The sequence below is a fragment of the Mobula birostris genome, chromosome 30, assembly GCF_030028105.1.
Source record: "Mobula birostris isolate sMobBir1 chromosome 30, sMobBir1.hap1, whole genome shotgun sequence".
Lineage (NCBI taxonomy): Eukaryota > Metazoa > Chordata > Chondrichthyes > Myliobatiformes > Myliobatidae > Mobula > Mobula birostris.
This window is the reverse complement of record NC_092399.1, coordinates 7346932-7374794: the sequence shown is the minus strand read 5'-3', so window position 1 is coordinate 7374794 and position 27863 is coordinate 7346932. Positions and strand designations below refer to the sequence as shown.

The 27863-nt window shown below is 46.7% G+C and overlaps 1 protein-coding gene across 1 annotated transcript; it reads left to right on the top strand.

The window, feature by feature from the left end:
- Positions 1 to 30: 30 nt before the first annotated feature.
- Positions 31 to 27863, top strand: kdf1a (keratinocyte differentiation factor 1a). The gene is made up of 4 exons (XM_072247089.1): positions 31 to 213; positions 23042 to 24139; positions 24993 to 25067; positions 26664 to 27863. The coding sequence occupies exons 2-4, from the start codon at positions 23059 to 23061 to the stop codon at positions 26738 to 26740; spliced, it is 1233 nt and encodes a 410-aa protein (XP_072103190.1). The 5' UTR covers positions 31 to 213; positions 23042 to 23058; the 3' UTR covers positions 26741 to 27863.

Sequence of the window (27863 nt, the reverse complement as noted above, 5' to 3'; positions counted from 1 at the left end):
CATTTTTTTCCCCTTCCTGGAGCACCTCGTGACGTCAGCGCTCACCTGGTCCAGGTGAGGATCTGCCGGGACGGGGGAAGAGAGTCCAAGGGATCGACAAGGGAGAAACGGGATCGTGGGGAGTGGGCAGGGATCGGATTGCAGTCCGGAGCAGAGCGCGGGTCGCAGGAGGCGACCTCGGCGGGGCCTCGCCTCCCAGGAACGTGTGTTATGGTAAGGACCCGGAAACCGAGGCCCGGCCGCAGATCCCGGGAAGTTCTCCTGGCTGTTGAAACTTTTTTTTAACTCCCTGGGGAATGTTGGCAAAGGCTGGGGCGAGAGAAGAGAGTGTGGAGGAGAAAGAGAGAGAGACAGGGAGTAGAGGGCATGTAAGTGAGCGTGAAGGGAAGGAGAGTGAAGCAGGAAGATTAGTCTACAAGGAAGGGGCCAGATTGAGCGAACGGTAGGGTTGGGGAGAAGCCTGGGACAAGGTCTAAGTCAGAGATTTTACTTTTCTGTAGCGTGTTGTGACTTTTTTTTCTGCTGCAAGTAAAACAAGTTTAAACTTTACTCGATGTTGTGGTGTGGGGGACGTGGCCAGCAACTAGCCAGGGCAGGGGTAGGGGGTAGAGGGTAGAGGGGGTCGCCTGACCACGGGCATGCCAGTGGTGGGAGGGTTGTCTGGGGAGCTGGCGCCCGCTCCGCGGCCCCCCGTTGCTTGCGGGCAGAATGTCCGGCCGCGGTGCTTTCCCGAGCGCTTCGGCGGCCCCTCGAGCGGTCCTGGGACGGCGAGGCTGCTACAGCTTTTCAAGGAATTTCTGAGGAGATCCGTGAAGCATTTTCTCTGATGAGATCGAGAATCAGGCTGATTGTCACCGACATTTGCCGTGAAGTTTTGTTTTGCGACAGTGCGATGCAGACTAATTTAAAAGTGTCTATAACTTGCAATAAAGATATAGCAGGTGGTGCACAAAGTGAGGTGGTGTTCATGATTTCATTCAGAAATCAGATGGCGGAGGGGAAGAAGCTGTTCCTAAAACATTGAGGGCGGGTACTGTACCTCCTCCCTGATGGTGGTAATGAGAGGAGAACATGTCCAGGTTGGTCAGAGTCCTTAATGTTGGATTCTGCCTTCTGAGAATGCCCCCACAGGTGCCCACGATGGAACTGGCAGAGTTTACAGCTTTCTGCGTCATTGGAGCCTCTGTACCAGCCTGTGATCGGCCATTCAGAATACTCTCTGTGGGTAGATCTTGGCAAGGGTCTTTGGTGACACACCAAGTGTCCGCAGGCTCCTAATGCAGTGTAGCTGCAGGCGTGCCTTCTTTGTAATTGGGCCCAGGGTAGACCCTCGGAGATGTTGACACCCAGGGAATTTGAATTTGTTCATCTCTTTCTGCCACTGTCACTTAGACCTTGTCAGGGCCTTCTCCCTCCTCACTCTTCCAACCCTTGCCATTCCCTCTCTTTACCCTCAAATCTCTTCTGCTCCCTTCCTCGTTCACCCCCGGTGAATACTGGAGTGTGTTCTCCCGTCTTGCCCTTCCTCAGAGCAAAGAGCTGGTTCTGTGATGTAGCCGGTGTCTCCTATGCTGAGGAACAGGCCATCTGAGTCATCTGCTTGGTGTTGGAGTTGATGTGTTGTCCAAAGCTTTCTCTGTCTCTAATCCTCCCAGCACTGCTTTTCATTGTGTAAATTCAACTCCCCTTTAAAGGTGCCCTTGCTATTTCCCCCAGCTGCTCTTTGTTACAGTGGTTTATTTACTAAAGTAATTATTCATTTAAAGCAAGGATGTAACGTTGGGGGTTTATAAAGCACTGGTGAGGCCTGGCTTATTGTAGTGCTGTTCAGCAGCTTTGGGCCCCTTATCTAACAAAGGGCGTGCTGACACTGGAGAGGGTTCGAAGAAGATTCGAGAAAATGATTCCGGGGTTGAATGGCTTGTTGTATGAGGAATGTTTGATGGCTCTGGGTCTGTACTCACTGGAATTCAGAAGAATGGGGGGTGACCTTACAGAAATTTACTGAATGTTGAAAGATCTTGATAGAGTGGATGTGGAGAGGATGTTTCCTATGGTGGGAGAGTCTAAGACCAGAGGACACAGCCTCAGTATAGAGGGGCGTTCTTTTAGAACGGAGATGAAGAGGAATTTCTTTAGCCAGAGAGTGGTGAATTTGTGGAATTCGTTGCTTCAGGCAACTGTGGAAGGCAAGTCATTGGACATACTAAAGACAGAGGTTGATAAATTGTTGATTAGTCAGGTCATGAAGGGACACAGGGAGAAGGCAGGAGATTGGGGCTGAGAGGGAAATGGATCAGCCATGGTGAAATAGCAGAGCAGACTCGATGGGCCAAATGGCCTAATTCTCCTATATCTTATGGTCTTGTTTAGAGATGCAGCAGAGAACAGACCGTTCCAGCCCAGCGAGCCACACTGCCCAGCAACCCAGCTATCTAACCCCAGCCTAATCACACAACAGCTTACAATGACCAATTAACCCACCAATCAGTTGGTCTGTGGACTGTGGGAGGAAACTGGAGCACCCGGAGGAAACCCACGTGGTCACGGGGAGAACGTACAAACTCCTTACAGGCAGTAGTGGGAATTGAACTCTGAACTCCAGTGCCCCAGTGGTAGCTGCTGTGCTACCTGGCACCCAGGTATGTACATACCTGGATAGAGAAGTTTCTCTTGCATCGTAAATACAAAACGATGACAGACTCCCTGTAAGTGGAAGCATCTGTGCCATCCGCAGGAGCCCGTTCGTTATCAGAAATCCCTCAATCTTCATCACGGGTCGAAAGGGCTCGTTCCTGTGTTCTATCGTGCTCTGCTTTTGGTTTCCTCGTCTCTGCGCGGATCTGACGCTGTGGCTGTTGGACGGGCCGCGGTGATGACTGGCTTCTGGGCTGCAAATTCACTTCCGTGACCTTTTGTTCTAAATGTTATTTGCTTACTTTTAATCGTTTGCACGATTTGTTCTTCGATTTTGCACGTTGGGTGTTTGGCAGGTGTTTTTTTTAAATGGGTTTCTTTAATAGTGCTCCTTGGTTTTGTGGCTGCCCGTAAGGAGACGAATCTCAGGGTTGTATGTAATATACAAAGTTTGGTAATAAGTGTACTTTAAACTTTGGACACTAGTCAATCTTTCCTGATAGGCATCACCTCTCTGTTTGATTGCTGTTGTAGAGGAGCTTTTCGGTGTGAGGAGCTTTTTGTATGGCAGGGCAGGATGCCACGTCGTGGCAGCTCGTATGCGGCTGGGCATCTTCAGCTGCTGCGTTAGACTCCCTCAGCAGCCTGTGCATCCGTTTGGGATGTGACGCTGTTGCCTTTGCCTCCTTTCCTGTCCTACCATGTTGGTTCCGTCTGTAATCTTTGGTTTTTAAAGCCCAGCTCAATTTGAATATTTGAATGATTGGACAAGTTTGAGACCACCTGTGAAAGGATTTTTACCGACGTGTCAGTGCTGTTTGCCGCTGCATTTCCCTGAATGGCAGAAACATTTTAAAATTTCATTACATCATTCTGTATGGGGGTGGGGGAGGGTAGGGGGAGTGAGATGGCAAAGACTACAGAGAGGAAAAGCTAAGGGGTAGTGACCACCGATCAAAAGTGCTTTGGTAATGAGGATGTGAAAAATGTTTTAGAAATGTAAGAGATTCTTGGTAAATTTTTTTTTAGAGTCGTACTACAATACAGGTACATCTGACCCATCGAGTCTGTACCAGGTCTTTCAAAGACCGGTCCGGTTAACTCTTCCCCTTGTCCTGTGGTTATTTATCTATTTCCTTTCACAAAGTTACTGTTGAACCACTTCCTCTGTGGCACTGCGCTCTAAATTCTCTCTGCTGCTTGTATTTTTCTCCGATTCCTTTGTCAGTTGTCTTGAAGCTGTACTCTGATTACCACACGTAACCTCTTGCAGGCCAGTTCCCTTTACTTACCCTGGGTTAACTCTTCATTCTGTTGAACGGCTTCTGGATTTCTTGGTCGTGGGGAGAGCAATGTGCTGATTGACAGCCTTGCGATTCATCGTTGAAATCGTTCCAGCAGATTCCTTTGTTATCTTCTCTGAATCTGTACCTCTTCTTAAAGTGGGATGTCCAAATTTAGACATCAGCTGGTCATTTCCCTCCTCGCTCTTCCCCCATCTCACTCCCTCCCCCCACCCTTTGCTCCTTGATGGTCCCTGCATTGTTGTATAATTATTTAAATTTTCACTCACACCAAACTAAACTAGAATATGATTTGTGACTGTGATGCAAAGAGGCTTCAACTGATGCCAGCAAATTGAGTGAGTGAGCAACAACGTCTTCGATAATGTGCATGCAGAAAATTGTGGGGTTATCCACTTCAATGGGGGGAAGAAATGGAACTGCTGAGGGCTTTTAAATGGTGAGAGAATGTGGGATCCTGTTCAAAAGGACCTGGCGTCGTATCTGGCCTCTTGTTGCTCTCCCTGATCTTTTATCTGCTTTCTGCACCATACCTGTGTCTCAGAATATCTAAATATCAGCTGGTCTCATCCTGGAGTACAAGGAACTGAACAAAAAAACAAAATGGCCAGAGGAACTCGACGGCTCAGGCAGCACCTGCGGCAGCAGAGACCCTGAACTACAACCCTACACCAGACTTGAAGTAGGGTCTTGACCTGAAGTGTTGGCCTTCCATTTACCTCCTCAGACGCTGCCTGACTTGCTGAGTTTACCCAGAGGGTTTACCTTTGGCTGCAGGCCCCGGGATCTGCAGTGCTTTGTGCCTCCAGCTTCCATAGCGCCCCCATGTGGAGAATTTCAAAGATTCAGCACCCCCTGCATGTTATAAACACACCCAAAGTCCGCATGCTGTATGGTATACGGAACTTGGGCAGCGTGCACTTCGAAGTATGTTTAATTTATGGTCATATATTAGTTTATGTGCTCTGTGTGTTTTCTGTTTTGAGGTCCGGCGGAACGTTGTTTCGTTTGGTTGTATATATGTACAGTCAGATGACAATAAACTGGAACTTGAAACACAAGGGTTTCTTCGGATGTTGGAAATTCAGAGCGACGTGCACAAAATGCTGGAGGAACTCGGCAGCCCAGGCAGCATCTCCGGAGGGGAATAAACAGTTGACGTTTCAGGCCGAGACCCTTCTTCAGGACGGGAAAGGAAGGGGTAAGAGGCCAGGATGAGGAGTGGGAGAGGAAGGACTATGATCTGGTATGCAATGGGTCAATCCTGTGTGTGCCAACTTGTACTCTTTCCCCACCCCACCTTCTTATTCTGGCTTCTGCCCATTTCCCTTCCAGTCCTGATGAAACGTCTCGATTGAAAACTGTTTATTCATTTCCATAATTGCTTCCTGACCTGCTGAGTTCCTCCAGCATTTTTGAGAGCATCCTTTCTTGCCTCTCTGGTGTTGTTTTCAGGCACCAACCTGCTCCAACCTAACGGCGAAAGGAGTCTTCAATGGCCAGAGCAGCGAGTGATCGCGTAACTTATATATCAGATCAGAGTACTGCAGGCTTGGTACCCATCACGGTGGCCTAGCAGTCAGCGTGAGCCTGTTACAGATCGGGACGTTCTGGAGGTGGGAGTTCAATTCCGGTGCCGTCTGTAAGGAGTCTCTGTATGTCCTCCCCGTGGAATGTGTGGGTTTCCTCTGGGTGCTCTGGTTTCCGCCCACAGTCCAAAGACGTACTGGATAGGTTAAATGGTCATGTAAACTGCCCCGTGAGTAGGCTAGGGTTAAATTGGGGATTGTTGGGGGTTGCTGGGGGCACAGCTCAAAGGGAATGAAGGGTTCTTTCCTTCATTCCTAAATAAATAAAAATAAAAAATATAAATAAAATATAAAAAATCTCTAAAAATATAAAAAAAATTCCAGAAGACAGTTCTTAGCCAATTAGTTTTATGCTGCGCAATGCTAAAGGACGACAGAGACCATGGGACAGTTCAACTTTGTGGCTAAGTTTGCGGATGACACCAAGATAGGTGGAGGAGCAGGAAGTGTTGAAGAAACAGAAAGGTTGCAGAGAGACTTGGTCAGTTTAGGAGAGACTTGGTCAGTTTAGGAGAGTGGGCAAAGAAATGGCCGATAAGATACAATGTTGAGAAATGTACCGTTGTACATTTTGGAAGAAGAAATAATCGGGCAGATTATTATTTAGATGGGGAGAAAATTCAAAAATCAGAAGTGCAAAGGGACTTGGGGGTCCTCGTGCAGGATACCCTAAAGGTTAACCACCAGGTTGGATCGGCAGTAAGGAAAGCGAATGTTATGTTGGCATTTGTTTCAGGAGGAATAGTGTATAAGAGTAAGGAGGTGTTCATGAAGCTCTATGGGGCACTGGTGAGACCTCGTTTGGAATACTGTGTGCAGTTTTGGGCCCCCTATCTTAGAAGGGATGTTCTGATGTTGGAGAGAGTTCAGAGAAGATTTACGAGGATGATTCCTGGAATGCAGGGACTAACATATGAGGAGCGTTTGTCGGCTCTTGGACTGTATTCATCAGAGTATAGAAGAATAAGAGGGGATCTCATAGAAACATTTCGAATGTTGAAAGGGTTGGACAGAGTAGATGTGGAAAAGCTGTTTCCCCTGGTGGGTGAGTCCAGGACAAGAGGCCACAGTCTTAGAATTAGAGGGTACCCAGTTAAAACAGAGATGAGGAGAAATTTTTTTAGCCAGAGGGTCGTGGATTTGTGGAATTTGTTGCCACATACAGCTGTGGAGGCCCAATCATTGAGGGTGTTTAAGGAGGAGATTGACAGGTATCTAATTAGTCAGGGTATCAAGGAATATGGGGAAAAAGCCGGAAATTGGAACTAGATGGGTGAATAGTTTAGCTCATGGTGGAGTGGCAGAGCAGACTCGATGGGCCGAATGGCCTACTTCTGCTCCTTTGTCTTGTGATCTTGTGAACATTCTTCCTGTATGCATAAAACTTGTGTTGCAGAAATAGCTATATATATCCACTGTGTTTACAACAGTGGCTGGAGTGGTAAGCAGTAAGGCTGATCAACACCTCCACCCGCTAACCCACCCCTCCACACTCCATATGTAAAATATACATATCCACCCGCTAACCCACCCCTCCACACTCCATACGTATCCTATACATATCCACCCGCTAACCCACCCCTCCACACTCCATACGTATCCTATACATATCCACCCGCTAACCCACCCCTCCACACTCCATACGTATCCAACCGCTAACCCACCCCTCCATGCTCCATATGTATCCTATACATATCTACCCGCTAACCCACCCCTCCACACTCCATACATATCCTATATATATCCACCTGCTAACCCACCCCTCCACACTCCATATGTAAAATATACATATCCACCCGCTAACCCACCCCTCCACATTCCATACTCATCCAACTGCTAACCCACCCCTCCATGCTCCATATGTATCCTATACATATCCACCCACTAACCCACCCCTCCACACTCCATATGTAAAATATACACATCCACCCGTTAACCCACCCCTCCACACTCCATACATATCCTATACATATCCACCTGCTAACCCACTCCTCTACACTCCATATGTATCCTATACACATCCACCTGCTAACCCACCCCTCCACAGTCCCCACCACCACTACTTTATCATTTCCTGTCAGTCACCTTATGTACAGACACTCCTGTGCCTCGTCTCTCTTTATGAACATACAATCAATCTAAGCTATTTTACATATGTATACTTATTGTGATTTTTAACATAATTGCATCTTTATCTTACTGTGTTTTTATTTTTGTGCTTCATCAGATCCAGAGTAACAATTATTTTGTTCTCCTTTACATTTCTCTATATGAAATAACATTAAACAATCTTGAATCTTGGATGAACATCCAGGAATGTCTTGTCCTGCAAAAAGCAGAACAAATTCTGGGCCCAAGACATCGACTGTTTATTCATTTCTATAGCTGCTGCCTGACGCCATGAGTTCCTGCAATATCTTGTGTGTGTGTGTGTTGCTTTGGATTTCCAGCATCTGTGTTTACAAGTTCCATTGAGCTAACTACATCAGGGTGGTGTTATTAACAAGGTTACCAACCATAAGAAACGGGAGCAGAATTAGGCAATTGGGCCCCTCAAGTCTGCTCTGCCATTTGATCTTGGCTGATTTATTTTCCTTCTCGACTGCATTCTGCTGTTTCTCCCTGTAGCCATTGACACCCTTCCTAATGGAGAACCTGAAAAGCAGATTGTTAAGTATCAGGTGGTCAATGACAAGCTCATGAAGCTCAGATTGGGTCTTGCCAAAACCACTCGCTCTGGACCTTCACCCAAACAAGTACAACCAGACTGAGCTCTGGAACTGGATCGAGCGATTTCTTTGACCACAAGGTAACATTTGGTGCAAAGGATTGGAAAATGACAGAAGTGCTGTCCGTGACTGTAGTCATACATCACACAGTGGGCACGGTTGCTACTCTGGAGGTCAATTTCTCAGCTCCAGGACATTGTCTTCCTCGGGTCAGTATCCCCAGCCCAGTCATCATCAGTAGTTTCCACCATGACTCTTCATTTCAGAGGTTTATTCAAGCCAGTCACGATGTTCTCTGATGACTGATTCACCTTCTGATTTCCAGAAAGCGTTGTGCCAATCTGCAAGGCACAAGTCAAGAGTGAGATGGAATATGTTCCACTTGTCTGCGTTTGTGTAGTTCCAAAAACACTTGGGAAACTTGTCAAAATCCAGCCTGTTAAAATGGCAGCCTGTCTCCCCCTGAAATTCAAGCACTGGCCGCAGTGTGCAACATCTACAGTTTTTCACTAGGGCTAGTTGTCCCAGTCCCAGAACCTTTACTCTCTGGAAGGGCAAGGACAGCACATACAAGATTTACATCCCCACTGTCCTGATCTGCAAATGCATTGTTATTCTTTCATCACTGGATTAATCTCCTGCAACTTCTCAGGGGCAACCGGAGTTGGGCATTGACCAGTCATGGTATGGATAAAAACAGGGATATTGGTTGGCAAATCATTGACACGAGGTACTGCAGATGCTGGAAATCTCGAGCAATGCACATAATGTGCTGGAGGAGCTCAGCAGGTCGGGCAGCATCTTACTTTATTGTCGCCAAACAATTGATACTAGAGCGTATAATCATCACAGTGATATTTGATTCTGCGCTTCGTGCTCCATGGAGTACAAATCGATAGTAAGTAGTAAAAAAAAATTAAATTATAAATCATAAATAGAAAATAGAAAAGGGAAAGTAAAGTAGGGTAAAAAAACCGAGATGCATGTCCGGATATTTGGATGGTACGGCCCAGATCCGGGTCAGGATCCGTTCAGCAGTCTTATCACAGTTGGAAAGAAGCTGTTCCCAAATCTGGCTGTACGAGTCTTCAATCTCCTGAACCTTCTCCCGGAGGGAAAAGGGATGAAAAGTGTGTTGTCTGGGTGGGTCGTGTCCTTGATTATCCTGGCAGCACTGCTCTGACAGCGTGCAGTGTAAAGTGAGTCCAAGGACGGAAGATTGGTTTGTGTGATGTGCTGCGCTGTGTTCACGATCTTCTGCAGCTTCTTCCGGTCTTGGACAGGACAACTTCCATACCAGGTTGTGATGCACCCTAGAAGAATGCTTTCTACGGTGCATATATAAAAATTAGTGAAGGTTTTAGGGGACAGGCCAAACTTCTTTAGTTTTCGCAGGAAGTAAAGGCACTGGTGGGCCTTCTTGGCAGTGGACTTTGCTTGGTTGGACCAAGTCAGGTCATTTGTGATATTGACCCCGAGGAACTTAAAGCTTTTGACCTGTTCCACTTGCGCACCATCGATGTAAATGGGGTCGTGCGGTCTGCTACTCCTTCTGAAGTCAACAACCAATTCCTTCGTCTTGCTGACGTTGAGGGATAGGTTATTGTCTTCGCACCCTGCCACCAGGTTCTTAATTTCCTCTCTGTACTCAAACTCATCATTACCCAAGATACGGCCTACAGTTGTTGTGTCATCAGCAAACTTGTATATTAAGTTTGATGGAAACTTGGCTACACAATCATGGGTGGGAATGAATGGTTGACGTTTCAGGCCGAGAGGCTTCATCAGGACTGTGTGCTAGTTCATCACGTACGTTTCAAAGGGCAGCACGTGCATTCATCCTCTTTGTTATTACATCGGCAGTGAAATTGTAAATTCCTAGGACTGAGAACCAGGTGTAGGCCATTTGGCCCTTTGTGCCTGCTATAACGGTCAACAAGGTTATGGATGATCTTCGGATTTTTCTGCACTAACCAAGTATTCTATAACGATCTTAAAAAGTTATAAATCAATGTGTCTATGCCTTGAATTTTATTTATACCTCATTGAAACCTGTTGAATATTGAAAGGCCTGGATAGAGTGGATGTGGAGAGGATGTTTCCTGTAGTGGGGAGTCTAGGACCAGAAGGCACAGCCTCAGTATAGAGGGGCCTCCATTTAGAAAAAGAGACGAAGAGGAAATTCTTCAGCCAGAGGGTGCTGAGTGTGTGGTATTCATCACCACAGACGCTGCAGAGGCCCAGTCATTGGGTATATTCAAGCTGAAGGTGGATGGGTTCTTGATTAATCAGACTGTCAAAGGTTACAGGGTGAAGGCAGGAGAATGGGGTTGAGAGGGACAATAAATCAGCCATGATGGAATGGCAGAGCAGGCTCGATGGGTCAGTGGCCTAATTCTGCTCCTATATCTTACGGTCTTGTCTCTGTAATGACGAACTGTTTAGCATTGATTCCATTCATGCTTTCCTTTCTGGAAGCACATCCTTAGCACTGAGTGATCTCCCCAGTCAGCGCCAACCTTCGTCACTCATTCAGCCTCTCGCCATTTCATCGGCGCAGGCCGCTCTCCCAATGGGACTTCCTCTCATGCTGGCGTGTACCTGCGTACACATGTACGCACCGGGCCTGCATTTTCATGTTGCCTTGTTCCTGCGTACACGCATACACACCTGGCCTGCATTTTCATATTGGCGTGTACATGCGCACACGTGTACACACCAACCCTGCATGCACACACTGGGTGATGTGTGGGCAATGTCACTATTTTGTGTAGGAAAAAAATTGCCTAAAACAATCATGGTCATTGAAAGACCATGTCCTTGTGATACGACATGGCACGTAATGGTGATGATTTACCAGCACCTGATCTATAGCTAGTTCAGACGTACCAATTATCATATCGTATCCCTCTCTATCTGTGACCTCATTGGGTGCTACAAATGTTTGTTTTCTTCCAGAACTTTTTCCCCCTATGAATCCCCAGTTTTCTGTGTTCCACTGTCAGTGGCTCTGCTTTCAATAGCTAGCGACAGCAGGATGGCTGCTGGGACTGTTGTTTGTCTTCTGTATTAATGATTTTGCTGGTGATGTGGATCAGCAATTTTCTGGATGACACCAAGATTCAGGGTGTAGTGGACAGCAAGGAAGGCTATCATGACTTGCAGTGGGATCTGGACCAGCTGGAAAAATGGGCTGAGAAATGGCCGATGGAATTTAATACAGACAAGTATGAGGCTTTGCACTTTGGGGGGGACCATCCAGGGTAGGTCTGACACAGTGAACGGTAAGGCACTAAGGAATGTGGTAGAACAAAGGGATCTGGGAATACAGGTCCATAATTCCTTGAAAATGGCATCACAGGTAGATAGGGTCTGCATGCTGTGTACAGTTCTGGTTAGCTACCTGCAAGAAAGATTGAAAGAGTACTGAGAAAATTTACTAGGACGTTGCTGGTACATGAAGACCTGAGTTGTAGGGAAATGTTGAATAAGTTAAGACTTTATTTCCTGGAGCGTAGGGGAATGAGAGATTTGATAGAGGTGTACAACATTATGAGGGGTATAGTTAGGGTGAGTGCAGGCAAGTTTTTTTTCCACTGAGGTTGCGTGAGACTAGAGTTGGACATCATAGGTAGAGGGTGAAATATTTAAGGGGAACCTGAGGGTGTCGCGAGTCTGGGATGAGCTATTAGCGGGAAAGGGTGGACGTGAGTTCCATTGCAATATAAGAGAGTATGAAAGGCTGCACTCCAGGTACGGTTTGCTGGGACCAGCAGAATAATAGTTTGGCACAGCCTAGAGGAGCTGAAGGGCCACTTTCTGTGCTGTATAAACATCTCTCTCTCTGCCTCTCTGCTTCCCTAAAATAATCCAATAGATTATCCGTTCACCAGACTTTTTGGTCAACCTTTGATTCACATTTTTGCCTGAATATCACCTCTGCAAATTCTTTCAGGAATCTCAGTATGTCATAGTTGTTTTACATTCGCTCATGATTTCCCGGAAAGTGGGGTAAGTTATTGCATGTTTAAATGATCTCCTTTTGTGCTGTCAAATTTTTATCCTGGTAAAACACCAGATGAGCAATAGTTTGATCGCCTGGGGCCTTATTAGAGCTCAGAATAGACTTTGTACACCTCATTAATCATCTTAAACTGGCAGCACCAAAGGTGGATCCTCAGCTGAGTGTGCTTGTTAGCTTGCCTGCTTTAGATACACGCACTGCCTTTTCACCATAGGCCTGCCAAATGGGGTGCTCCGAATCCATCCTGTGGAATTTGCTCCCAGCTTTCCCGTTGGCACTACCTGAACTACTTTCTCTGTGGAGGCATCTCTCTCCTCGCTTCCCTTCGTGTTCTTCTGCCGTGTACTAGTCACCTCTGGTAACTGACTCACGGAGCACAGGACACAATTGCTCCCGCGTGCTCTGTCAAAGGATGCAACAGCTTCAGCAGATTTCCCCTTCGCCTTCTGAGAAGAATAAACCTCTCCACGTGCCTGTAGATCACGCTATGAATTAATTGCCCATTAGGCCGCTGGAGTTTAGGGCAGCAATGAAACCCCTTGGTCATGTAGAGGAATCTTCGTTGCTGTTTCTGTAACGCTTTCCTTTTGACCAGTCAGGGTAGTTAAGCCCCCGAGCCGAACACCCGAACCTGGAGGACTGGTGGACTTTGACCCGTTTGGCAGGGGTGACCCTACCGAGAGCCACATAAAGCCCCGATTCCAGCCAACAGGGCTCTCCGGGTCACTGAGGCACGCAAGCCTCCAAACCCTATGAAAGGTCCTCTTGGAGGGCGGATCACACTATTAAACCTGTAACTCTTTAAGACCTCAACCAAGTTTTAGCGTTCGAAGTTCAAAGTAAATTTATTATCAAAGTATGTGTCTGCCACCATGTGCTACCTCGAGATTTGTTTTCCTGCGGGCATTCACAGTAAAACAGAATCAATGAAAAACTACACACAAAGACTGACAAATAACAAATGCCTAAAAGACAAAGTGAGCAAATAAAATAGTAAATAAATAATACTGAGAACGCGAGTTGTAGTGCAGAAAGCCTGAGGTCCCTGGTCAAGGCCTAACAAAAGACCTGTAAGGTTTAGCACAACTTCCTTGTTTCTGTATTCAACAATCTTTTAACTTACTCTACCACTTTAAAAGACTTGTGACTTAGGGAAAGTGAGGTAGCGACGGATCTTGTTCAGTGACTGTGTGGGACAATGAAACCTGTTTTAAGTCCCCTTAGAGTATCGCCGACAACGATTCTGGGAAATCTACTAAGTCCTGTCACAAAAGCCAAGAAAGTAGACGATAAACGCAAGAGATTCTGCAGATGCTGGAAATCCTGGGCAACACACACACAAAGTGCTGAAGGAACTTGGCAGATCAGGCAGCATCTGTAGAGGAGAATAAATGGCCGACGTTTTGGGCCAAAACCCTTCATCAGGACTGGAAAGGAAGGGGGCAGAAACCAGAATGAGAAGGTGGGTTGGTGGGGGATTGTGAGCTGGCAGATGATAGGTGAGACCAGACGAGGGGGAAGGTGGGGGATTAAACTAAGAAGCTGGGATGTGATGGGTGGAGGAGGTGAAGGGCTGACGAAGGAGGAATCTGATAGGAGAGAACAGTTGACCATGGAAGAAAGGGAAGGAAGAGGGGCACCAGAGGGAGGTAGACGATAGATTAAATGGGAGAGGTGGCAAAAAGAACATGGAGGGAATGAAGAAAAGAAATGAGTCCACAGAGAAGACAGTTATGATCTGAACTGGGCTAGCAAAGGGACTGCTGGAAGCAAATTCCACTGGGTGTTTCGGACCATTAACGGAATAAGAGGCATTGATACAATGGACAGCCAGCACCCTTCTCTCTGAGTGGAAACAGCAAATACAACAGGGCATAATTCTAGGTGATTGGAGGAAAGTATTGGGGGGGGGGGTAGATGTCAGAGGTGGCTCTTGCACAGAGTGTTGGGTGATTGAATGCCCTGCAGGTGTGGTGGTAAAGGCAGACACATTAGAGACATTTAAATGTGTAAAGGTGTAAAGATGAAAGAATAATGGAGGGGTACATCAGAGGGAAGGGTTAGATTGATCTTGGAGTAGGCAAAAAGAGTGGCACCGTACTGTGGGCCAAATGACCTGTACTTGTGCTGGTATGATTGTGTTTTATGTTCAAAGTCTCCATTCCCATTCCCCTAGACCACAGAGTTCAAAGTAAATTTTATTATCAGAATCAGGTTTATTATCACTGGCATGGAATGTGAAATTTGTTAACTTAGCAGCAGCAGTTCAATGCAATACATAATCTAGCAGAGAAAACAAATAATAATAAATACAATAAAATAATAAATAAACAAGTAAATCAATTACAGTATATATTTATCGAATAGATCTTTAAAAATGTGCAAAAACAGAAATAATATATATTAAAAAAGTGAGGTAGTGTTCACAGGTTCAATGTCTGTTTAGGAATCGGATGGCAGAGGGGAAGAAGCTGTTCCTGAATCACTGAGTGTTTGCCTTCAGGCTTCTGTACCTCCTACCTGATGTCAACAGTGAGAAAAGAGCATGTCCTGGGTGCTGGAGGTCCTTAATAATGGATACTGCCTTTCTGAGACACTGCTCCCTGAAGTTGTCCTGAGTACTTTGTAGGCTAGTACCCAAGATGGGGCTGACTAGATTTACAACCTTCTGCAGCTTCTTTCGGTCCTGTGCAGTAGCCCCTCCATACCGGACAGTGATGCAGCCTGTCAGAATGCTGTACACAGTACATCTATAGAAGTTTTTGAGTGTATTTGTTGACATGCCAAATCTCGGCAAACCCCTAATAAAGTATAGCCGCTGTCTTGCCTTCTTTATAACTGCATCGATATGTTGGGACGAGGTTAGATCCTCAGAGATCTTGACACCCAGGAACTTGAAGCTGCTCACTCTCTCCACTTCTGATCCCTCTATGAGGATTGGTATGTGTTCCTTTGTCTTACCCTTCCTGAAGTCCACAATCAGCTCTTTTGTCTTCCTGACGTTGAGTGCCAGGTTGTTGCTGCGGCACCATCCCACTAGTTGGCATATCTCACTCCTGTACGCCCTCTCGTCACCACCTGAGATTCTACCAACAATGGTTGTATCATCAGCAAATTTATAGATGGTACTTGAGCTGTGCCTAACCACACAGTCATGGGTATATAGAGAGGAGAGCACACACACCTGTGGTGCGCCAGTGTTGATCGTCAGCAAGGAGGATATGTTATCACCAATCCGCACAGATTGTATGTGTCACCATATACAACCCTGAGATTCATTTCCCTGTGGGCATACTCAGCAAATCTATAGAAAAGTAATTATAACAGGATCAATGAAAGATCGACCAGAATGCAGAACGCAACAAACTGCAAATGCAAATATAAATAGACAGTAATAAATCATGGGAACTGAATATCGAGTCCTTAGCGGGAGACCGTTGGTTGTGGGAAACATCTCAATGGATGGGCAAGTGAGTGTAGTTATCCCCTTTTGTTCAAGAGCCTGATGGTTGAGGGGTAGTAACTGTTCTTGAACCTGGTGTTGTGAGTCCTGAGGCTCTTGTACATTCTACCTGATGGCAGCAGTGAGAAGAGAGCATGGCCTGGGTGGTGGGGATCTCTGTTGATGGATGCTACCTTGCTTCGAAAGCGTTTCTTGTAGACGTGCTCAGTGGTTGGGAGGGCTTCACCTGTAAAGTACTGGACTGAATCCACTATCTTTTGTAGGATTTTCCAGTCTAGACTTCCCCACCATAGGAAACATCACCGCCCCCCCCCCCCCGCCCTGGTCTCCCACCCCACCCTCCTCCCCCCCACCCATCTCCTCCTGATTTTCACTTCCCTCCTGATCAGCTGTCTTTCCCGTCACTCAATACACAGGTAGTTTATTCTGGGATCCACCTGAAATATATTTTTATGGGGCAATGCACGAGTGGTCAAAATATCAGGCTGACTCCAGAATAAACTACTCGTGCATTGCCACTTTAAAATCAGGCAGTATTGTAAATATTTGTCAATTTAGGCACTGAAGTTTATTTCTGTCAGTTTGGTATCGTGTATACAATGCAGGTATGGGCAGATGTGAGCTGATTTATCTGAAGCTGGTGTTTATCGGTATCTGCCCTGGATTCCTCGACTATCTTGATTTCTTCCCAGCCATTTACTTTATTCTATATTCCATTCTCATCGTTTTTAATTTGGTCTCCCCTTCACTCTGCTCCAATTCTGCCACATTCCACTGTTCAGTATTTACTTAGCCAGAGCTGTGTGAGCCTCAGCTTGTAATTGTCCCACATCTCAGTGATGGGATTATTCATGTTACCGTCCAGCACCGCCCCTTCCCCACATCACAGCCAAAAGTTCAAAGTAAATTTATTATCAAAGTACGTATATCTCGCTACGCACAGGCCTGAGGCCCAGTTCCTTGTGGACACACTTACTCAGCAAATCAGGTAACCGTAACAGAATCAATGAAAGGCAAAGGACAAGAAACTGTGCAAATATAAAAAGAAATGAAAATAATGAACAAATCTCAAGTACGTGAGATGCAGAGTCCTTGCAAGTGGGTCCATAGGTTGTGGGTGAATGAAGTTCTCCCCACTGGTTCAAGAGCCTGCTGGCAGTGGTGAGAATGGGGTATGACCTGGGCAGAGGGGGCCCCGATGATGCAGGCTCCTTTCCCGCGACAACGCTTTGTGTAGATGTGCTCGGTGGCGGGGACAGCTTTACCCGCGATGGACTGGGCCCCGGCCCACAACCTTGTGAAGGGTTTTCCGTTCGTGGGCATTGGTGTTTCTGCGCCAGGCTGTTGGATAACGTTCAATAAAATGGGTGCCGATGTGTGAAGAGGTAAAGTGTCTATAGAGGTGGCTTCAAGTTTACAGGACAAATAAGACCGACTGAGAAAGCATTGCAGCCGGTAAATTTGGAGGTGTAGACCATAAGGCTAAGGAGCAGAATCAGGCCATTCAGCCCATTGAGTTTTTACTGCTGTTCCATCATGGCTGATTTATTATCCCCCTCAACTCCATTCTCCCTGCAACCTTTGATGCCCTGACTAATCAAGAACCTATCAGCCTCCACTTTAAATATACCCAATGACCTGGCCTCCAAAACCATCCATGGCAGTTAAACCCACAGATTCACCACTCTCTGGCTAAAGAAATTCCTTCTCATCTCTGTTCCAAAAGGGCGTCCCTCTATTCTGAGCTGTGTCCTCTGGTCCTAGACTGCTCCACTACAGGAAATATCCTCCCCACATCCCCTCAATCTAGGCCTTCCGATACCCGATTGGTTTCAATGAGATCTGAACTTCTGCGTGTACAGGCCCAGAACCATCAAACACTCCTCATATGTTATAAGACCTCATTAAAAACAGAGCAAGGATGAGCTTTCCCAAAGCAGTTAGGGTGAGGCAGCTGTGTGTGTTGGGTGATGTTATAGAGGTAGGAATGATTTATGTAATGCCACGGTATGGTCTGAAACTCATTCTGTGGTTGAGTGTAACATGCGAGTTGTGAAGAGTTTGGTCTATTTTCAGTTGCTAAGATTTCAGTGAGTAGAAGGAAACATGGTTTATGGGATTGACAGATAGTTGTGTTAATCTTTCCAATATGTTTAGTTGTAGGAAGTTTCTATTTATCCAGTTTTGAATGTAACGTGAGGATTAATTACAACAGGTGGAAGGGGCTGGGGAGCTGGTGATGAGGTAAAGCCAAATGCTGACAAAGGAAAATTTTATATCATTCCAACCTCAACAAAACATTCAGGTTGTGATCAGTCCTCCCTTTTCACAGACGTGGCAGCGATCTAGTAATGTAGGGACTTAAATTAACAAACCAGAAACCTGATTTCAAACTTCAAAGCAAATTTATTGTCAAAGTATGTATATGTTACCATATACCACCCGGAGATCTATTTTCTTGCGGGCATTTATATGAAAAATAAGGAAATGCAATAGGAAAAACAAAGACTGACAAAGAACCAATATGCTAAAGGAGACAACTTGTGTAAATAAAAAATAATACTGAAAACATGAATTATAACGAGTCCCTGAAAGTGAGTCACTTCGCTGTAGAATCAGTTTATAGTTGTGGTGCATGTAGTTTTCTGTGCCAGTTAAGGAGTCTGATGGTTTAGGGTAATACCTGTTTGTTATTACCTGCTGGTGTTGGACCCAAGGCTCCTGGACCTCTTGTTCGACAGAAGCAGTGAGAAGCGAGCATGAGAAAACTTCAGTATTGCGATGAAAATGAAGATTTGGAGGATGCAGTCGTCTAAAGCATTGGATGAAGGGCAGTCCAGTATCTGCATCAGGTGTCTGCACTGATTTTGTTCATTTACAGTCAATCAGACAACATGGCAGATGAATTGTTCCATTGATAAATATTAGGAACTAATACAGTTTTATAGTAGAGGTATTGGTAATGTTCTAATTTGTTCAGTATTTCATTTAAATACATAATTTGTTACTCAGTTAAATGGTAATTTGTCTATTTTATATAGCCTTTAACTATTTCCATGAATCTTTGGTTAATTAGAACAGCCAATCTTTTAAAATTTTAGGCCAAACTGTACTGGTCCGGATGTGTCCCAGTTAACTGGAATCCACTGTACATGGCAAGTTCATCATGGTCATCACTGGATCTAATTGTGGAACTCCCTACCCAACATGCAGCAGTCCAAAAGGATGGTTGACCGCCACCACCTGAAGCGCAGTTAGGGAAGGGCAGTGGGTGTGGCTTTATCAGCAGTGCTGAGGTCCTGAAGCGAGTGAATAAAAATAATGGTTTGTGTAATCATTCTATCCAGCTGCGTGGCAACAAGGGCGATGTGCACAGGAGCATTTCAGTTACCGTGCGGCCACGCACCCGTACAGCTCAGAGGGAAGAGAGATAAAATCTATAAATTATAATAAAGAGCTTCATATGAGTAAATAGAGCAAAAAGAGAGGGGACATACCGAGGGGGTGTTCATGAGTTCATTGTCCATTCGGAAATCGAAGAGGAGGAATCTGTTCCTGAAACATTGAGTGTGTGTTTCCTGTCTGCTGTACCCTCTCCTTGATGTAGCAAAGAGAAGAGGGTGATGAGGGTCCTGAATGACGGATGTACTTTTGAAGCTGCCCAGGATGTTGGGGAGGCTGGTGTCCATGATGGAGCTGACTGAGAGTTTACAGCTTTCTTCAGGGTTTTCCAGTCCTGTGCAGTGGTCCCTCCATTCCAGACATCACTGTGCATCACCGCACTTCGAATGCTCTCCACAGTACATTCGTGGTGACACATCTCCTCAGGCTCCTCATGAAGCATAACCACTGTGGTGCCTTCTTTGTAACTGCATTGATACGTTGGGCCCAGAATAGATTTCAGAGATGTTGACACCCAGGAACTTGAAACTGCTCACCTTTTCCACTACTGATCCCCTGATGATGGTGAAAAGATTTTCTGAAATTTTCTTATTGGATATATTTGTGACCGTTTTGCATTTATAGTCGTGGCTCTGCTCTTCCATGGATCAAACCTTTGTGTATTCCTATAGAACTCGATTAGCTCCTTGTCTAGCCCCTAGACCAGGGGTCCTCAACCTTTTTCATGCCATGGACTCCTTTGGGGGTCCACTGAAGCCTAAGGACCCCTTCTCGGAATAATGTATGTAAATATATAAAATAAATTCGATGGGATTATAAAAGAAACCAATTCTATTGATATACAGTTATCAAAATACCAAAAAAACGCAAAATGCAACATAGTAATATGTGTGCTTCTTTACTAACACGTTAAATAACAAGTAGTGATGAACATGCCGTAAATGATATAATGTGATATGAAAATATTTGTGATTTCTATTGGTGACAAAGTCACAGGTACTGCTAATACTACTGTGGTTCGTTGCCTACATTCATAATTGAAGGAAATGCTAAACCACAGTTAGAGGTTCGTGAAAAGAAAGATGTAAGTTTTTTTCCCATGAACCCCTGCCCTGTAGGAAATAACTCCAGCAGGGTCAGTATGACTATCAGCAGATTGAAAAGTTTGAGCATATAGACATTAAGAAAGATGATGTGTTGAAGCTTTTGGAAAGCATCAAGTTGGATAAGTCTCCAGGACCGGAGGAGATGTACCCCAGGCTACTGTGGGAGGCAAGAGAGGAGACTGCTGGGCCTCTGGCAATGGTCTTTGCATCATCAATGGGGATGAGGGAGGTTCCGGAGGATTGGAGGGTTGCAGATGTTGTTCCCTTATTCAAGAAAGGGAGTAAAGATAGCCCAGGAAATTGTAGATCAGTGAGTCTTACTTCAGTGGTTGATAAGTTGTTGGAAAAGATCCTGAGAGGCAGGATTTATGAACATTTGGAGAGGCATAATATGATTAGGAATAGTCAGCATAGCTTTGTCAAAGGCTCGTGCCTTAAAAGCCTGACTGAATTTTTAAGGATGTGACTAAACACATTGATAAAAGTAGAGCAGTAGATAGAGTGTATATAGATTTCAGCAAGGCATTTGATAAAGTACCCATACAAGGCTTATTGAGAAAGTGAGGAGGCATGGGATCCAAGGGGATGTTGCTTTGTGGATCCAGAATTGGCTTGCTCGCAGAGGGCAAAGAGTGGTTGTAGGCAGGTCATATTCTGCACGGAGGTTGGTGACCAGTGGTGTGCCTCAGGGATCTGTTCTGGGACCCCTTCTCTTCGTGATTTTTATAAATGACCTGGATGAGGAAGTGGAGGGATGGGTTAGTAAATTTGCCGATGGCGCAAAGGTTTGGGGTGTTGTGGATAGTGTGGAGGGCTGTCAGAGGTTACAGCAGGACATTGATAGGATGCAAAACTGGCCTGAGAAGTGGCAGATGGAGTTCAACCCAGATAGGTGTGAGGTGGTTCGCTTTGGTAGGTCAAATATGATGGCAGAATATAGTATTAATGGTAAGACTGTTGGCAGTGTGGAGGATCAGAAGGATCTTGGGGTCCGAGTCCATAGGACACTCAAAGCTGCTGCGCAGGTTGACTCTGTGGTTAAGAAGGCAGACGGTGCATTGGACTTTATCAACTGTGGGATTGAGTTTAAGAGCCGAGAGGTAATGTTGCAGCTATATAGGACCCTGGTCAGACCCCACTTGGAGTACTGTGTTCAGTTCTGGTCACCTCACTACAGGAAGGATGTGGAAACTATAGAAAGGGTGCAGAGGAGATTTACAACGACGTTTCTGGATTGGGGAGCATGCCTTATTTGAGTAGGTTAAGTGAACTCGGCCTTTTCTCCTTGGAGCGATGGAGGATGAGAGGTGACCTGAGAGAGGTATATATGGTGATGAGAGGCATTGATCGTGTGGATAGTCAGAGGCTTTTTCCCAGGGCTGAAATTGCTAACACAAAAGGGCACAGTTTTAAGGTGTTTGGAATTAGGTACAGAGGAGATGTCAGGGGTAAGTTTTTTATACAGAGAATGGTGAGTGCGTGCAACGGGCTGCTGGCGATGGTGACGGAGGCAGATACGAGAGGGTCTTTTAAGAGACTCCTGGATAGGTACGTGGAGCTTAGAAAGTTAGAGGGTTATGGGTAACCCTAGGTAATTTCTAAAGTAAGTACATGTTTGGCACAGCCTTGTGGGCCGAGGGGCCTGTATTGTCCTGAAGGTTTTCTATGTTTCTATTTCATTATAACAAATTAGTTTAGTCTCTAATGCATTTGCTTTCATGTTGGGATTTTCCACATTTTTCGATAGATTCTTCCAAGGTAGACAGGGTTTTCAACTGTGCCTCATCTATGTCCCGAACCTCTGGTCTCAGTCCCTCTCATATATAGGACAAGCTTAGGATTCCCTTTGACCTTGCCTTCCACCCGACCTGTTTCCACGCTCAGCAGGTCAACCTCCACAATTTGTGCCATATTCAACTAGTTCCACCACTAGATACATCTTCCTCTGCCCTGTCGGTATTCGAAGGGACTATTCCTTCCGCAACTCCCTGATCCACTCTTCAACTTTCCCAACTCTTCCCACCGGCCAGGAACCGTAACAGACCTTTGGAGGAAGTCATGATTTACCTGCTCTTCTTCCAGCTTGATGTCCATCATTAAGGACCCCAACCATCCAGGGTCAGAAGCCTGGAGACACACACTCAACGATTCAGGAACAGCTTCTTCCCCTCTGCCATCCGATTTCCAAATGGACACTGAACCCATGAACACTACCTCATTACTTTTAATTTCTCTTTTTGTACTACTTATCTAACTTAGCTATTTAAAATATACAGTGATGCTAGAAAGTCTGTGAACCCTGTAGAACTTTTATCTATTTCTGCATAATTATGACCTAAAGTGTGATCAGATCTTCACGCAAGTCCTAAAACTAGATGAAGAGAACCCAATTATATAAATAACACCAAAAAAAATTACAGTATACATGTTCATTTATTTATCGAGATAAATGATCCAATATTACATGTGTTAGTTGGAAAAAGTCTGCAAACCTTTGCTTACGGTAACTGGCCCTTATACGGCAATAACTTCAACCAAATGTCTCCAGTAACTTGATCAGGTCCTGCACATCGACTTGGAGGAATTCTAGGCCATTTGTCCTTACAAAGCTGCTTCAACTTGGGGATGTTGGTGGGCTTTCTTGCGTGAACTGCTTGCTTCAGGTCCTTCATAGCACATAACAAATGAATGATATATTTAAACTACTTTAATAACTGTTATTTCGGTGCTGCTGGTTGGTGCCGGGCACGGTGTAAAGTGATGGTTTTTCTCTCTGTTGCCCCACAGATCCTTCAGTCTCAGCCATGCAAGGTGCTCAGCGGAAATCTCCGTCTCGGCAGACTGACCCGGCGGCGGTGGGGAGCCGCCACAGCTCCCCGGGCCTGCCGCCCCTCTCCGTGGACTCCCTGAGCCTGGAGGCCTACGACACGTCGACGCCAGAGCACAGGCGACCCCGGAGGAAGGGAAGCAACCCGCTGTTAAAAAGCCACGACCGCAAGGCCGGCCCCAGGGATTCCAACGGGAATAACTCGGAAAGCATCGGGTTCATCCCGCGGTCGGCTGAAGTTGTAGAGGACTCGAGTGTGTGCGAGTCGTGCGGCCTGGGAACTTGCGTCACGTGGCAGACCTTCAAAGCGGTGTTCTGCTGCGTGGTGACTTGTGGGATGTGTAGGCTTGGCCCTGGGGGGTATAATCCGTGTACGAGGGCCACAGAGTCATCGACGGATGTTAAAACTACAGAGACTGCCAATTTAAGATATGTTTCAAACCCAACACATGGGGTCACTCTGAGCCCTGACCCCAACCCCAGTAAGAAGACCAACCTGGCAGGCAACAGTTTCAATTATTACGATATCAAGCTGCGAGGGGAAGAGGTGATCTGGGACAAGAACAGGCACAGTCTGTCTACGGACTCGTGTCGCAAGGACTCACACATCAGTAACTCTCAGAAGTCGGAGAGCCCCGGCAGCACCTCGCCGAATTCTCACAAGCGGCTGTCCGATGAGTTCCACTCCTTCCTGGAGGAGGACCTGGAGAGCAACGAACTGAACGGCTCGATGTCCAGCGCCGAGCTGGACGAGTACATCAACAAGAAGCTGCTGGAGCTGTTCAGCATCCACCAGATTGACATGCTGGCCCAGTGCACGTCTGACACCACCTTCATCAGCAAGAGCAGCGAGATCAGCGAGCTCATCGACAGCATCACCAAAGGCTACAAGATCAATGAGAAAGACGCCGAGTGCCGGATCGTGACCGGCATAGTCCGGATCAGCACCAGGAAACCCAAAAAGAAGCGTAGCCCGCAAGAGCCGAATGAGGAAAGGCTAGTCAGCCTCACCTCCACCGATGCCAAACCTCAGGCAGAGACTTTTCTGCCAAGTGATGGTGAGGGAATGAGACTTTGGAGCCGGGCTAGGACATTGGGAAGCTCACACAAAAGGCTGGAGGAACTCAGCAGCTCAGTTGGAATAAACAGCCGATGTTTTGGGCCCGAGTCCTTCATCGGGACTGGAATGGCGGGGGAAGAGGATAGAATGAGGTGGGGAGGGGGAGGGAAGGCGTACAAGCTGGCAAGGGATGAGTAAAAGCAGGTAAGGGTGGGGAACAGCTGGGTGAGGGAGGGGGCGAAGAGGTGAGAAGCTGGCAGGTGATAGGTGGAGCAGATTAAGAGCTGAAGAAGAAGGGGAATTTGTGGGTGGACCACGGCAGAAAGGGAAGGAGCAGGGGCACCGGTGGTGGGCAGGTATGGAGAAGAGAAGGGGTTCACGGAGAATCAGAATGGGGACTGGGGGGTAAAAAAGAGTGAAGGGGGAAGTGGGGAGATATTACTGGTGCTGCCAAGTTGGAGGCTACTCAGACAGATTACAGTGGCCATTGGCCCTTGATTAGGAGTCGAGGTTTCAGTGGGGTGTTGAGGTTGATAGGAGCTGCATTGGACTTGCACTGGGGGCACCGAGATTGCACGGGAGTCTGGGAGACTCAAAGGCGAGGGGTGAATTGGGATTGAGGTGCATGAATGGCATTTGTGGGCCAGGCTGTCTACATGACCGGGACCTCAGCAGGGCTGTATCGGAGCGATGGCTGCTGCAGGCATGCACTGGTGGTTGTGTCATCGGCGCATTTAGTTGGGGTGGGGGAGATGCAGTCGGGATTATCGCTGGGAGATCTGTGAAGCTTGAGAATGACTGGAAATTACTGTGTGTGTAGTGTGTGATCTGAAACTTTTGTTTCTGCTTAGACCTCAACCTGGAGATTTCGGTCGTAGACCCGCTCGATTTGAAGGCAAGGCAAATGCAGGGTTTGGCCAGCCCAGGTAATTACTGTTTATCATGCTGTTGATATGCGGCAGAAGGCATGGAAAGATCCAACAGCGCAAGTCAATCTTAGTCTGCTAAACCAGTGGGGTCACTAACCTTCATTGGCAGTTGAAAGACCCAATTATCTCTGCTCTGTCCGCATCAATTAATTATGTCAGCTTATAGAACAATACAGCATAGGAACAGGCCCTATACGATGCCAATCCAACTAATCCTATTGGTCCATATCCCTCCATTCCTTCCATTTGTTTATCTGCCTGCCTAAATGTCTCTTAACTTTGCTGTCATCTCTGCTTCCTTCCACCACTTCCTTGGCACTGCATTCCAGATACCTGCACTCTTAGTTTTAAACAAAACACCTCATAAGTCTCTTCCAAGCCTTCTTACCTTAAAGCTGTGTCCTTTTTTTTTTAATCAGCTGCCTGTTACACCGCTGGCGTTTCGGGCAGCAATGAAGGTCCTCCATCTCTGGCAGTATTCGTGACCTCCTGTCAGTAGGTTCTTCTCAGTTTTCATTACTGTCAGTCACACAAGTCCTAGGTTGAGACTCAGGAATACCATCACACTCAGATGTAGGAGGATTCTTCATTGCTGTTTCTGTAGCAATTTTGTTTGACCAGTCAGGGTTGCTAGCCCCGAGCTGAACCCCCGAACCTGGACCACTCTTAACCTGTCCTCGACCCTGTGACCTATTTGGCATTTGACCCTACCAAGAGCCAAAGCATAAAGCCCTGACTCCAGCCAACGTAGCTCCCCAGGTCATTGAGGCACGCAAGCCTCCAAACCCTACGACAAGATTGTTGTCTTCTTGGAGGGTAAGACTATGTCCTCTAGTATTTTACCTTTCTACTTCAGGGAGAAGAATCGACCCCTCAGCGCCTCTGCTCTTTCTTCTCCTCTTGCTATGCTTGACAGTCTCAACTAGGTCTCTTGCACCTCATCTCCTGTGCCTCTGTTCTTCTTTCTGTTTCTCTCCCTCATTCCCCTCCACCCAGCCCCTCGCTTTCATCCATCATCACATCCCTTCCATTGAACCTCTTCTGCCAGAAACTGGCATCGGCACTGTCCTTGCTTTTGACCTTTTACGCCGTTATTGAGTGGCGGGGTGGGATGACGTCTCCACCAAAGGAGGTGTAGGGCTCTCCTTCCCTCCACTCGGCTGCAGGTCACTCTTGGGCTAGGTGTAGCACCACATCAGGCTGAAGCCATGGGAACGGGTGGTGGATGGTCGTATGAGCGGCCGGTGCACATCACAAGTCCTGGTTATGTGACCAGTGACACCGGGCTGACCATCTCTGAAGAGTATTGGTTATAGCTGGGTCACCCGTCTTGTAAAGACACTGCCCAGAAGGCAATGGCAAACCACTTCTGTAGAAAAGTTTGGCAAGAACAATCGTGGTCATGGGACTTGATGATATCGTGCAGGATGGCGCATAATGTCGATGACCCCAGTACTGCAGAGCCCACTCTCCACGGGGTTTTAAATGCTCTAATTTATTGCTGTCTCCTCTAGAATGTCGATGACCCCAGTACTGCAGAGCCCACTCTCCACGGGGTTTTAAATGCTCTAATTTATTGCTGTCTTCCTCCAGAATTGCGGAAAGACGAATCTCTTCAGGACACCGAGACCGATTCTTCAGGAGCTCCGCTGCTCAAAGTCTACATCTAGGATCAGAGGGCAGATTGATCAGAGGGCATGATGGGTGGATCCAGGAGAGTCGAGTGGAACACACGGAGCTGAATCCCTTCCTCTCTGGGTCTTGGCTGTTTTCAAGGTTGTGTTGTTCTCTCCCTCCCGCTGACACCTTCAGGACTTTCACTAGTTCTGGGTACAGTCTCCAATTGCCGGAGTTTGCTACGACTGGCCTTTAATACAACCATTCTTCTACTCCTTTGCACCCTACTCCAACCTTCCAACCTTCACCATCTCCCCCCCCCCCCCCCCAACCACCCACCCTGAGGATGAGGAGTCCTACCTTGGTGCAGGAGATCTAGAGTCAGTGGACTGGAATGAAGAGATAGGACCCACCACGCTTAGTGAGTGGGCACAGGATCTTTCACCAGGGTAATGGTAAGTTCTCGCTCAGGTGGAAGGGTTATGATTGGTTGTGTGTGTACAGTTACTTTTGTTTTGCACTGGTATCCTTGCTTAGCATTCAAAGTATGTTCCGGGAATAAGCAGTCCTGGAATCAACACTATAATCTGTCGTTATAGCACTATGTAAGAGATAAATTGCCAACCACACGGATATCCAGCACTGAACTTCCCCAGGGCTCAATGCCAAGAGTTGGGGGATGTGTAGGACCCAGGACTGTGTCTTGGCCGGCAACAGTGGGCAACCAGTGGGCCTGCAACCACTGGACTTGGGGAGAGTGTGCAGTCAACACAGGAGGGCAGCATCCACGAGGCGATGTTGAGAGACCGTCAGCACGAGGAGCAGGGTGCTTCCAGCCTCCAGCAATGGGTCTACCCGCTGTGCCAGCCTAGGTGCCCTCCGGAGCCACACACCTCAATGCTGAGTGGCCACACTACCCCCCGCAGCCCGCCCAACGCCAGCCCTCACGTGCTGAACTTGTAATGATTTGCTACTGAGGCTACGGTGGCGAAGGGCAGGGTCTCCCGAGCGGATGCCCTGTGTAAGGTACAGCACAGTACATAAAGGTGATTGTGTAGCCTGGTGGACTAAGAGTACCAGAATATATTCTCTCCATTGAATGAGATGCTGGACTGTAGTGGGCAATATTGATGGATTTTAATGAGTTGCTTTTTTATATTAAAACGAAAAACTTTA